The 12,471-nt window shown below is 45.9% G+C and overlaps 1 protein-coding gene across 1 annotated transcript in view; it reads right to left on the bottom strand.

Moving 5' to 3' along the window:
• The window catches only part of LOC132215424 (intracellular hyaluronan-binding protein 4-like), a 107,367-nt gene that overhangs the window by 80,018 nt on the left and 14,878 nt on the right, over positions 1 to 12,471 (bottom strand). Inside the window, 4 exon segments of the mRNA XM_059663607.1 lie at positions 4,685 to 4,767; positions 5,114 to 5,248; positions 9,382 to 9,391; positions 9,680 to 9,804. Coding sequence (XP_059519590.1) covers positions 4,685 to 4,767; positions 5,114 to 5,248; positions 9,382 to 9,391; positions 9,680 to 9,804 — 353 coding nt within the window.

Below are 12,471 nucleotides of genomic sequence, written 5' to 3'. Positions count from 1 at the left end.
GATTGGGAGGTTGCGATGCCACCCTCAGTCACGCTCAGGGTAGGGCCGATTGGGGGGTTGGGGCACCGCCCCCTGTCACACTCAAGGCAGGGTCCATAGGGAGGTTGCAGCGCCACTCCTGTCATGCACAGAGCAGGGCCCATCAGGGGGGTTGGGGCTCTGTACCCTGTCACACACAGAGCAGGGCCGATCAGAGGGTTGGGGCTCCGCACCCTGTCACACTGATCCCGGTGCTGGGAGGCCTCGCTGCTCTGCTGATCCCAGGGCCAGGACGCCTCTCGGCTCCCCTGATCCCTGGCCTGGAGGCCTCTCGGCTGCTGATAACCATGGCCTGTAGGCCTCTTGGCTCCGCTGATAACTGGGGCCTGGAGGCCTCTCGGCTCCGCTGATCTCTAGCCAGGAGGACTCTCGGCTGCTGATAACCTGGCTGGGAGGCCTCTCGGCTCTGCTGATCATGGGTCCAGGAGGCCTCTGGGCTTCGCTGATCACCGGGGCTGGGAGGCCTCTCGGCTCCGCTGATCGCGGGGCCTCCGACTCCGCTGATCACGGGCCTGGAGTGGGCCGGGAGGCCTCTTGGCTGATCACCGGGGCCGGGAGGCCTCTGGACTCCGCTGATCACCGGGGCTGGGAGGCCTCTCGGCTCCGCTGATCACCGGGGCTGGGAGGCCTCTCGACTCCGCTGATCACCGGGGCTGGGAGGCCTCTCGGCTCTGCTGATCACCGGGGCTGGGAGGCCTCTTGGCTCCGCTGATCGCGGGCCTCCGACTCCGCTGATCGCGGGGCCAGGAGCGGGCCGGGAGGCCTCTGGACTCCGCTGATCACCGCGGCTGGGAGGCCTCTGGACTCCGCTGATCACCGGGGCTGGGAGGCCTCTCGGCTCCGCTGATCACCGGGGCCGGGAGGCCTCTCGGCTCCGCTGATCACCGGGGCTGGGAGGCCTCTCGACTCCGCTGATCACCTGGGCTGGGAGGCCTCTCGGATCCGCTGATCACTGGGGCCGGGAGGCCTCTCGGATCCACTGATCGCGGGGCCGGGAGGCCTCTCGGCTCGGATGATAACCGGGGCTGGGGGGCCTCTAGGCTCTGCTGATCACCGGGCTGGGCCGACTCTCGCCTCCCTGATTGCGGGGCTGGGCCGACTCTGGCCTCCGCTGATCTCGGGGCCGGGAGGCCTCTCGGCTCGCTGATCGTGGGGCCGGGAGGCCTCTCGACTCTGCTGATCCCAGGCCCTGAGGCCTCTCTGCCCTGCTGCTTCAGGGCTGTTTGGCTTCGCTCTGCTTGGAGCCTGAGTATGCAAATTAACCGCCATCTTTTAGCTTCTATAATTGAAACATTGTATCTTTTGGAGTTGTTGCTTCAGGAGCTCAGAGCCCCGCAGCTGCAGGGATCCTTGACTTTCTCCATCGCTGGGGCAACTAAGCCTCCTATTCTCAGCTGCCTGGCTGCCAGCCACCATCTTGGCTGACAGTTAATTTGCATATCTCGGTGATTAGCCAATGAAAAAGGTATCGGTCGTACGACAATTACCATTTTTCTCTTTTATTAGTATAGGATATAAAATTATTAAACCCTGAAGGTATAACCACCCTCATTGTGATTTTGTCCCCCCATAAATTTGTTCTTGATGGTCATGGGAACACATTTTCCCCTGGATGCAATGGCACAAAAGCTAAGCTGTTATTGCTCCTCAAACTTGTGTGCACCTGAACCACCCAAAGAGCTTATTTTTAAAAGTCCACTCTCCTAGATCAGATTTGGAAGGACTGGGTTAGAGACCGGGAGTCTATTTTCTAAATCAAGCTCTCCAAGTGATCTTCAGGCAGATGGTCTTTTCTCATGGCTTAAGAAACACTGCCCTCACCCTTTGAAAGCTTACATTTCATCCGGAACCTTCCTTCCACCTGCCCTGCTGAAGGGCTCCTGGGTGTCATCTATATTCTGAGTGTCTTGCATTTTTTAAAAAGATATTTTTATTGATTACATAAAGGAAGGGAGAGGGAGAGAGAGATGGAAACATCAATGATGAGAGAGAATCACTGATCAGCTGCCTCTGGCATGCCCCACTGGGATTGAACCCACAACCTGGGCATGTGCCCTGACCAGAAATAAAACTGTGACCTCCTGGTTCATAGGTGGACACTCAACCACTGAGCCACACCAGCTGGGTGTGTCTTGCATTTTTAACCATCTCAGCCCAGACCAAGACTTCAGATGCATCTAACTGCACTGCTGCACGGAGAGAAATGGGTTTCTGGCCTTTGCAGTCATTCAGAACTCATGGAGACAACTTAGACAGGCTCAGTCCCCTGTGAAGTTATGAGTCAGAACACCTTTTTCAATCTTGAAAGTGATTAGCAAAGCAGAACAGATTCTTTGAAACATTGTTTTCCTTCATAACAAAGAGAGGAGCACGCATCTAAGTTAGGACGGTTGTTATAGAAACTACCTATTTTAAGTGAATGATAAGCACCACATACTCTGTCGAAAAGAACAAGCCCTGAGAGTAGGTTGGGAGGCCTCATTTGTTCTCAGCGCACATCTTAGCTGGCTGGCTGGCTGGCTGGACATTTGGATGCCTTTCTTTCTAACACTGGATACGGAGCCATGGCTCCCCTGGGGCTCTCCCCTTCCCTCTAACACAGTGGTTCTCAACCTTCCTAATGCCGTGACCCTTTAATACAGTTCCTCATGTTGTGGTGACCCCCAACAATAAAATTATTTTCGTTGCTACTTCATAACTGTAATTTGCTACTGTTATGAATCATAATGTAAATACCTGATATGCAGGATGTATTTTCATTGTTACAAATTGAACATAATTAAAGCATAGTGATTAATCACAAAAACAATATGTAATTATATATGTGTTTTCCAATGGTCTTAGGCGACCCCTGTGAAAGGGTCATTCGACCCCCAAAGGGGTCGCAACCCACAGGTTGAGAACCGCTGCTCTATGGGGACTGCTCTCAGCTGAAGAGATGGGATGGGAGCTCAGTCTCCAGATCCCAGAGGTTGGGTAGGATATAAGTCACTGTGAGAGTTGGGGTCAAAGTCAAGTTATCTGATGCCAATGGGTAGGATCAGTGCCCATTTTCAGGGTCTCACAGGCCCATCAATAGCCAAATAGGAGATGTTACAGTTTCAACTCAGATTGATAAGCCAAGGGCCTATACAGTAACTCTTATTTGTATCTGTTTGTTTGATTTATTTTTGGTGTCAAATTAGTTGTGGCTTCATTTTAGAAGATAAAAGTAAGACCTGACATCATACAGAATTGGCATGTTTGAATGAGAATAAATTTAAAAGATTAAGCAATTTTCTAGAATGTATCTCATGGCCTAATGAAAGACATAGTTCTTAATTTAAAGGCAGGAAAGGATGGGGGTACATCCAGATGCTAGATGTGCCTCCCCGCCCACCAGACTTGCTGCCAAGTCAGTGTCCCATCTCCCTGATTTATGCATTCTAAAAACAGGCATTAGAGGGAGCATCCCTCAGGTTCCCTTCAGCATGAGCAGTTGTTATCCATATCTGAATATTTAGGCCTTGTTGCCTTACAAGTAGCAGAAGACATAACCCAAAGTGGCTTAAGCAAGAAGGGAATTTATTATCTATATATATAAAAGCCCAGCGACCAGAACAGTGGAATGACCGGAACAACCAGTGACTATGAAGCACACTACAGCAGCCAACTGACCTGATCCAAGCCCCGATCGTCCCCTCTCCCTGGCCAGCCTGGCCCCTGATCAGCCCCCAACACCCCGATTGGGGGCACTGGCCAGTCAACCTCCTGTGGCCCCTCCTGCCCCACCGGCCCAATGGGCCCCCATCGGGGCGGGATGGCCAGACCCCACCCATACATGAATTCATGCACTGGGCCTCTAGTCTTATATAATTGAAAAATACAGAAGGAAACTGGGTCTGGATTGGTCAGGGTTCCAATGATGTTCCCCAAAATCTTTTTTTCCTCTTTAATTCTTAGCTCTGCCTTCCAGAAGTTGAATCCATACTTAGCATTTGCATGAGAGCAATGTGACTGCAAAAGCACAAAGAACTACAGTGTCTTCTATTCTTATGTAGCGAAAAGAACACCTGCCTTTATCCCACACATCTCAGCAAGTCTAAAGATATCTTATTGGCTTAATACTGAGCTTATGACCCAACTAAAACTCATTTTGGTAGCCAGATGGCATGCAATAATTTGATTGGCTTAGGCAACAGGGATAACTCTAGAGTTGAAAAGTGAAAATTAACCAACAAAAAAAAAAGAAGGAAGATCCCCCAAAGAGTTGGTAGTAAAAGTGAGAGGGACAGACCCTGGATGTCAAAATAAAGGCAAACAAAATCTGACCGACCTGGTGACTTCAGCGGACACAATATGTGATAGTCATAGACTGTCTTTTAAAACACATCCCTTCTACTAGGCTCATTAGGTCACACAAGGTATTACTCTCATAAACACGCAATAGAAGAAGCAGTGATAATAATCTACTTTGTTTGGATCATTTCCAAAGCCTTTAACACACAGGACAGACACCTTGGCTCTTTGTTGGTTTGATTTTATCAGAAAGCCTCCCTGTCTGAGGTAAGAAAGCGAGAACTAATCCAGAACAAATGTAACCCAGGCTACTGCTTTGGGTTCTTTTAGAAGAAAGTTCCCCCATTCTCCTAATTGGAACTGTTACCTGTGATTTTTTCACTCTGGACGTGGTTCTGTGGACCTCGAGAAGACCAGCTAATAAGGATGAGTCCAATTCCACTCATTAGGCTTCAAAATGAGAAGACACAAACGCACATAAGCCCTGGGGAGAAAACCAGACAGAAAATTGTCTAATTAGATTTCAGAGAGTTCAGGAAACCAATAGGGTAGAATTTAAAGTAGAGATTTATAAATGGCCAGCATCCTCTGCTTGCATGTTCGTACTCCCCTAGTGTCTGAAGAAACTGCTCACTGTGGAATAAGGGATGATGGTGCCTAAGACCTATTTGCCTTTGCAAGCCTGAAAATGAATCCATAGGCACCGAAAGGCAGCAAAATGCAGCCACATGCTGGCAACAGTCCAATCTGCCCTCTTGATTGTGACTGTGTTTCTTTAGAAAAGTTTTGTGGTTACCTGATGGGTGATCTAGCAGAGCTGGCAATTAAGTGGATCACGAACAGCAGGGATGGCCTCTTGTGTAACGCTATTCCAGCGTCCTTAAACGCACTGCCTGCAGTTGTCCTATAAGAAGTAGTGGCGGCGAAAAACCTAGGAGATTCATAAAAGGGGAGAAATCTGGGCCATGTTTGAGGTAGCATCATTAACGTTTCAAACACACAGGAAAGCAGGAAGGTTATTGTGCAGATGGTGTGGGTCTCATTAGTGTGGAGTTGAATTCACGGTTATCCCTACTGACACACCACGGTGTTAAGTATGCTGACAACCATTCTAGTGCACAAGCAATACATCAGTGTCTTCCTGTCTTGTGATGGCTATCTTGAAAATTTGATTTGCCTTTCTGCAATGAATCAAGTTGTAATAGTTAATTTTCCGTGATCTATTTTGCTATTGAATTTTCCTCCAATATGTCTTTTGTAGGAAATTCAGAAGTAAATGTCAAGCATCTACAAAATAAGAGGCAGTTACTATTTTTTATTATGTCAATAAAATATTTATTAAAGCTTTATTATATATGTTATTGAGTCTTGCTTTCACACAGTTCCAGAATTCATCTTCAGATTGTCTTGTCACACTCAACTGATCTAAGACCTAAAACAGAAAGTTTCTAATGTCACAAATCAGAAATGTTATGACATGTTGCTTGGAATTCAGAATCTGTAGAAATTCTTCTAATGAAAGGTACTCCATTTTTTTTCCTTGAGCAAGAGTACAAATAGATAGACTTCATCACTGTAGTAGCATACAAAAATAGATAAAGCTTTTAGAATAAAATAGATCAAGCTTTTAGGATAAACTTCTTTTAGCGTTTAAAAATAATAAATATTATATAGCTTAATCAAAACTTGGTATATTTATCTTTTCTTCTCCATACCAGGGGCAATTTTATTATGAGTACAGCTTAACTCATAAGAACATCACAAGTTATTTTTTTGGTCTTCTCCTTGGAAAAAAAAATAAAGATAATATAAGCCCAGGATATACAAATCCAACACTTTGTACCACAAGTTTATGAGCAAGATGTGCCAAGGGGAAATCTCAGAAAAAGACATTTTCTTTATAATGCACAGTGGTATGTTGGCTATAAGGACCCATTTCCCAAAGCAGAGGTCAGCAAACCATGGCCCATGGGCCATATTCATCCCACCACCTATTTTTCCTTGTTATTAATCCTCACTAGAGGATATTTTTTCCATTGATTTTTAGAGAAAGTGGGAGGGAGGGAGGAGGGAAGGGAGAGAGAGGGAGAGGAGAGAGAGAGAGAGAGAGAGAGAGAGAGAGAGAGAGAGAGAGAGATGATTATGAGAGAGGCACATGAATTGGCTGCTTCCCAAATGCACCTGACTGGAGCTGAGGACTGAACATGCAACCCAGGTACCCAACCTCAACCTGGAATTTAACCAGGGACCCTTTAGTCTGTGGGCCAATGATCTAACCACTGAATAAAACTGGCCAGGCCTATCACCTATTTTTGTAAATGAAGTCTTACTGGAACCCAGACACATACATTCCTTCGAGTATTGTCAATGGCTGTTTTCATACTGCAATGATGGAAATGAGTAGCTGTGATACAAATTATATGGCCTGCAAAGACTAAAATATTTACTGTCTGGTTCTGGAAAAACAGAAAATGGCTTTCCAACCCCTGTCCCAAAGGCTAGAAGCAAATGACCTCCTTGGTCTCTTCGCATCTGGGTTTCATCGCTCTAATGGCAAGAGCTGGCAAGGAGAGAGAAACCCAAGAACGTGTACACCTGGAAGGAAAATTGGGCCTCTCTTCTTGAGACCTCGAGCGGAATTATTCAAAGTCACCCATCCTAGGCTTTCTCAGGGTAGGAGGCACCTCCCAATGAGGTGGCAGCTCCCATCAGCCACCATAGGAGAAAAGGATGCACTAGAAAAACTTAGTAAGGGAACATACCTCAGTGAACTGGTGGGTGTGATAATCAGGGAGATGGCATTATTGTCACCCTCCTATTTCCATTCCTCACAGCTGGCTATCTTCCCTGCCTCAGACAGATTGTATATTTTTTCCCATTTCATACTGTCTTTTATACCCATCTCCCAAAGAATGAGTATTTGTTATAGATGTATTAACAGCCATGTGCATGAAGATGAGACACAGAGCAATCTTAAAAATGTCACCTTTCCCCTCTCCACATCCAAAACTATTCATCCTAACACCATGACCCAATAACCATGTAGCTGTAACCCATCATATTAGCAATCTGTCTTACTGAGATGGACTTCTATGTGTGTGTTGCATTCAGAAGGAGGGAGTAAATGGGGTGGTTAATCATCCTTTCCCTAGAAGCCAACACTGGTTATATCTCTACCTGCCTTGGTATCATAAATTGTTCTGAAAAGTAAAGGTCCAGTGGGAAATGCCCCTCATTCTATGGCCATAGTAAAGATTTCCCATGTACATAGAAGATTAAGGTCTTTAAGAAACAATGCAATAGAGAAACCTATTTGACTTTGTTTAAGCCAGTATATTAGGCAGCCATTGCCACATAGGCACTGCATGACAACCCCCCTCCTCTCCCAAATCCCTTGGCTTATAGCAAACATTTATTTAACACAAGTCTGCTGGTTGACAGTAATTTGGCTGAGCTGGGCTGGGCTCAGCTGGGCACCTCTGCTTCAGGATGAGGACTGGCTGGGCTGGGCTTTGGTGTATAAAGCAAGAGCAGAATAGACTGTCTGGACGCCCTTGACAATCCAATATGGAATCACTGTCAGTTGTGACAATTATGCCAAGTGCTATATCAAGACTGAGGTAATGGGGTATAGATCCAGAATGCCCTTAGGAGAGGCCCAGAACACCCAAAACCACACTTGGAGAAGGACTCCACACTACTATGAGTGCAACCTTCACCCCCTGTGGGCTATAAGAACTCTGAGCTCCGACCACTCGATGCTTGAGCTTGTCTATACCACGGGTCACACTCAGAGCCCACCCGGACTTCCACTCCATGGGCATGAGCAGCCACTGTCACTGCCTGGCTTGAGACCAACATTCACCGCTCCACCTTTGGACACCACAGTGAGTGGGGCTTTGCGCTGGATGCCCACTCTGCCTGATTCTATGGCATAAGCCTCCCCACTCTCAATGTGTAACCTGCGTGTGGCTCTATTGGCTTATTGGAGAGGTCTCCCCTAATAAACCTGGCAATGTGGAAAGACACCATCGTGTGTGAGTGGCTCCTTTAGGGGATGTTCCCTTGTTCACTACACTTTGGGCTATGGGTTGGACTCAGGTCAGCTTCTGGAGGATTCATTCTGCGACCCAGACTGATGGGGCAGCAGCTCCCAAGAGGAACTCTTGCACAGGCATATTTCTTTTTTAAAAATGCATACTCCATTGATTTCACAGAGGAAAGAAGAAGGAGAGAAAGATAGAAACATCAATAATGAGAGATAATCATTGATCAGCTGCTTCCTGCACGCCCCCTACTGGGGATTGAGCCTGAAACCGGGGCATATGCCCTGATGAGGAATTGAACCATGACCTCCTGGTTCATAGGCCAACGATCAACCATTGGGCCACACTGGCCCGGTGCACAAGCATATTTCAAGCCTCTGCTCAAGTCAGGTCTGCTAAAATTCCATTGGCCAAAGCAAGACACATGGCCAAACCCTAATAAAGGAGCAGGGAAGTACATCCTACCCATATGAGATCACAGCTTGAGCATGGGTGTGTAACTCTACTACCTTTTTTTGTTGTTTGTTTGTTAATCCTCACCCGAGGATATTTTTCCACTGATTTTTAGGGAGAATGGAAGAGAGAGGGGAAAACAGAGAGAAACATCAATGTGAGAGAAACACATCAATTAACCTCCTTCACGAGTTCCGACCAGGGCCCGGGCCAGGGACGAGTCTGCAACCAAGGTATGTGCCCTTGACCGAAATCAAACCCAGGACCCTTTGGTTCACAGGCCGATGCTCTATCCACTGAGCCAAACCAGCTAGGGCAACTCTACTACCTTTTGACAACCCATTAACATTCCTTTTCATTCCATTCTGACTCCACCAATATTTCAACTACCATCCCAGCAGTTCCCTGCTTTTTTTAACTACAGGACTCTCTTCTGACTCATATCTACCAAAATTAGTTCCATGGAATGCACTTCATGCTAATCTATACACAATTGACCATATGCGTAATTATAGAATGAGGTGTAATCATAGAATGAGGCTTGGTTTTCAAATACAATACATACGAGACTTTCACTGTGAGAAAAGAGAGAAAAAATAAGAGATCACCTGAGACCCCATCCTCTCTAAATATGCATGTGCTTTATCTCTACAATATTACCAGAAAGAATATGAAATTGTAAGACTAGCCTCACACAGAATTTGAAGACTTTTACAAGACTATGCCAGAAAAGGGCCAAAAATCTTCTACAGAGCATGTGTCCTCCTTTTGGGTTTGTAAAGCCATTTATTTGCCTCTCGCAGCTGTGGTCAGGCCATCCGTGCGGACTCATTAGAGGAAATTTACTTCAGTAATTGTCCAACTCTCCTCGTCAGCAGGCGTCTCAGGAAGTTGGCCTGGGAGCCTGAGCTGGGCTGTGAAGTGGGAGCTGGCAGCTTCTTTATAAATCAGTTTGTTCTCAATTTCAAAGAGATCTAAGAGGTTGTATCTGTGGTGAAATGAATTGAGAGGCAAGCAGACAATCCATGGCCTCAACTGAATTGGTGGGTTAGATAGGCAGAAAACAAGGACGAGATACAAAAACAGACGTGGAGGGCAGAGCAGCGGGTCTGGGCAAAGGGGAGAAGGGGCATTGCCTGGAGTGTCCTGAGCGTCCAGGGGCCTTGATCTTGCCGATGAGTGGCAAGAATCTGGGTCCTTTGGACCAGTTGTGAGCCACCAGGGGGAGTTTGGGGACAGCACCACACATTGGGCAATCATTACATAGTCAATATAAGAGGTATATTTTAAACTAGAATATTCTAAAATATTCCCAGCGAACACAAGTCTTGTGTTATGCTAAAGCATATTGCTTACATGGAACAGTGTTCCAGGGACAAATGAGGTTTAGAAACTCCTGTGAGCTTATCTTAAAGGGATTTCTTGGCAGGACTTTGTGGCAGTTCTTTATAATGATAATGTGTATTGTAAGCCTCCAAGAGGAACGTGTAGGTCACAGCATTTTTGTAAACTAATTGGTTATGAAGCCCACCTTTTTAGAGTATTGCGGCAAAATACACTGTGAGAAGCATGAAGATAGTGACCCAGATCGATTAAATTTGCTTTCTACTCTCAAACTGCACAGTACCAGAGTAAAGTTAGAAAAACTGAAGTATAGAAAGATATACTGTTGCCGGCTGGTGTGGCTCAGCATAGACCTGGGCTGCGGGCGCGATCCCCAAGAGTAGGCATGCAGGAGGCGCCAATTGATGATATTTCCCTCTCATTGATGTTTCTCTCTCTCTATTGCTCTCCCTTCCTTCCCCCTCTAAAACTCAATAAAAACATATTTTTTTATTTTTATTTTTATTATTATTTTTTTTTATTGCTTAAAGTATTACAAAGGGTATTACATATGTATCCATTTTATCCCCCTGCCCTAGACAGTCCCCTAGCCTCCCCTATCCCCCAGTGTCTTATGTCCATAAAACATATTTTTTTTAAAAAAAGCATATTGTCACCAACTTAACCGCTTTACTCATCTCTAATTATTTTCTTTATTTTTTTTCCAAAATATTTATGGGATAACATTTTAATATGGGTAAGTAGCTTTCTCGTCTGCATTCCCCTGTATTGAACTTCTTCCCATAGTCTATTAGAAACAGCTATTTCCCTAGAGAAGGTTCATGATTATTATAGCAAGAGTGCAAAAAAAAAAAAAAAAAACAGCTAATATTCAGCTTCAGAATTCCAAAATACAATTTTGCAGCAACTTAATGGTCTATAAAAGCAAGCTTTTTCAAGAGGAAAAAAAAAAGGATTTCCTAAATCTCTTTAACTTCCATTAATTTGCTAAGGGCTACGCCTAAGTAAGCTAGATCATACCATTTCCTCTACACCTATGCTTCTCAGACCTTAATGTGTACATACGTCTTGTTAATGCCGCTTCTGATCCATTAGGTCTAAGTGAGGCCTGAGACTCTGCATTTCCAATCAGCTCACAGGTGGGCTAATGCTGCAGGTCCTCGAACCACACCGTGAGCAAGGATACTCCTTGCACATCTGATGGCTCAGCAGAGGCTTGCTGCCCGAGGGTAGAAAGAAGAGAAGATGTTGAGGGAAGTCCAAAGTTTTTCTCTTCCAACCTGAGGGATGGTGGAAGGAACAAGGGAGGCAGAGGAAGGGAAAATGTATCGAGTCCCAGAGAACAGAGTAAATCAGGGAGGGTTTAAGGAAATTTCCAGAAAAACTGTCCAGCTTGTGGTTTCTAACATTGGAATGAAAATACCCAATGAGGGCACCCTGTCTCAGACAGAACTTGATGATCCTATATAATAAAAGCATAGTATGCAAATTGTCCCCTCTACCGGGAGGTCGTCCAGAGTTCGACCAAGGCCTGGGGCCCTCCAGAGGAAGGGAGGGAGGCCCTGGCCAGCAGCTAGCAGCCACTAGGGGCCTAACAGTGCACAAATTTTGTGCACTGGGTCTCTAGTGATTCATAATTAGATAGAGGAGAGTTCTCTGTAAATGCTCCAAAACTGCCTTTGGTCCCAGGGATGGTGCCTGGAGCTCCCTAAAGGCCCTGAGAGTCAGTCAGTCTGGGGAGTTTCACAGAAGCAGTCATAATAGGGAGTCCCAGCCAGACTCCCAGGGTACCCACAGCACAGCAAGAACCAGGCGAGTGCCAAGTTAACATGGAAACCTGGTGCAATACAGAGGCCAAACCACTGGGGTTCAGCATCAAATATTGGCTGAACAACCCTCTGATGGAGCTCATTGACCTTGGGATCCTCCAAGCCAGGGAGCAGCCCAGCTCAGCCCCTCTGCCGCGGAGATCAGGGTAATTCCAGGAATAACAGAGTTCAAGAATCCTATCCCCACCAGCCAAGGTCACACAAGCCACAACCCCGTTGAAGAGGCACAATGAATGGGGATAGAAAGAGAGTGATTATACAAAGAAAATAAACTTATAGAGATGGTTTAAATTACTGGATTGGACTAAAATTATTTCATTGAACTAAACATTAGGTAGCAGGGTGGATCAGATTGGTTAATAAGAAATAAACTGCATACTCTCTGCACATACAGTGTAGTCCCAGCGGTAGATATAGGCAACCCTAGTCCATGTTAATATGGCCTGAACTTAACTAAAGCTGGGCTCAACTGTGATTTCAGA

Source organism: Myotis daubentonii, chromosome 14 (assembly GCF_963259705.1).
Source record: "Myotis daubentonii chromosome 14, mMyoDau2.1, whole genome shotgun sequence".
Lineage (NCBI taxonomy): Eukaryota > Metazoa > Chordata > Mammalia > Chiroptera > Vespertilionidae > Myotis > Myotis daubentonii.
The sequence above is the reverse complement of the archived record's forward strand: the minus strand, read 5'-3'. Positions and strand labels throughout refer to the sequence as shown.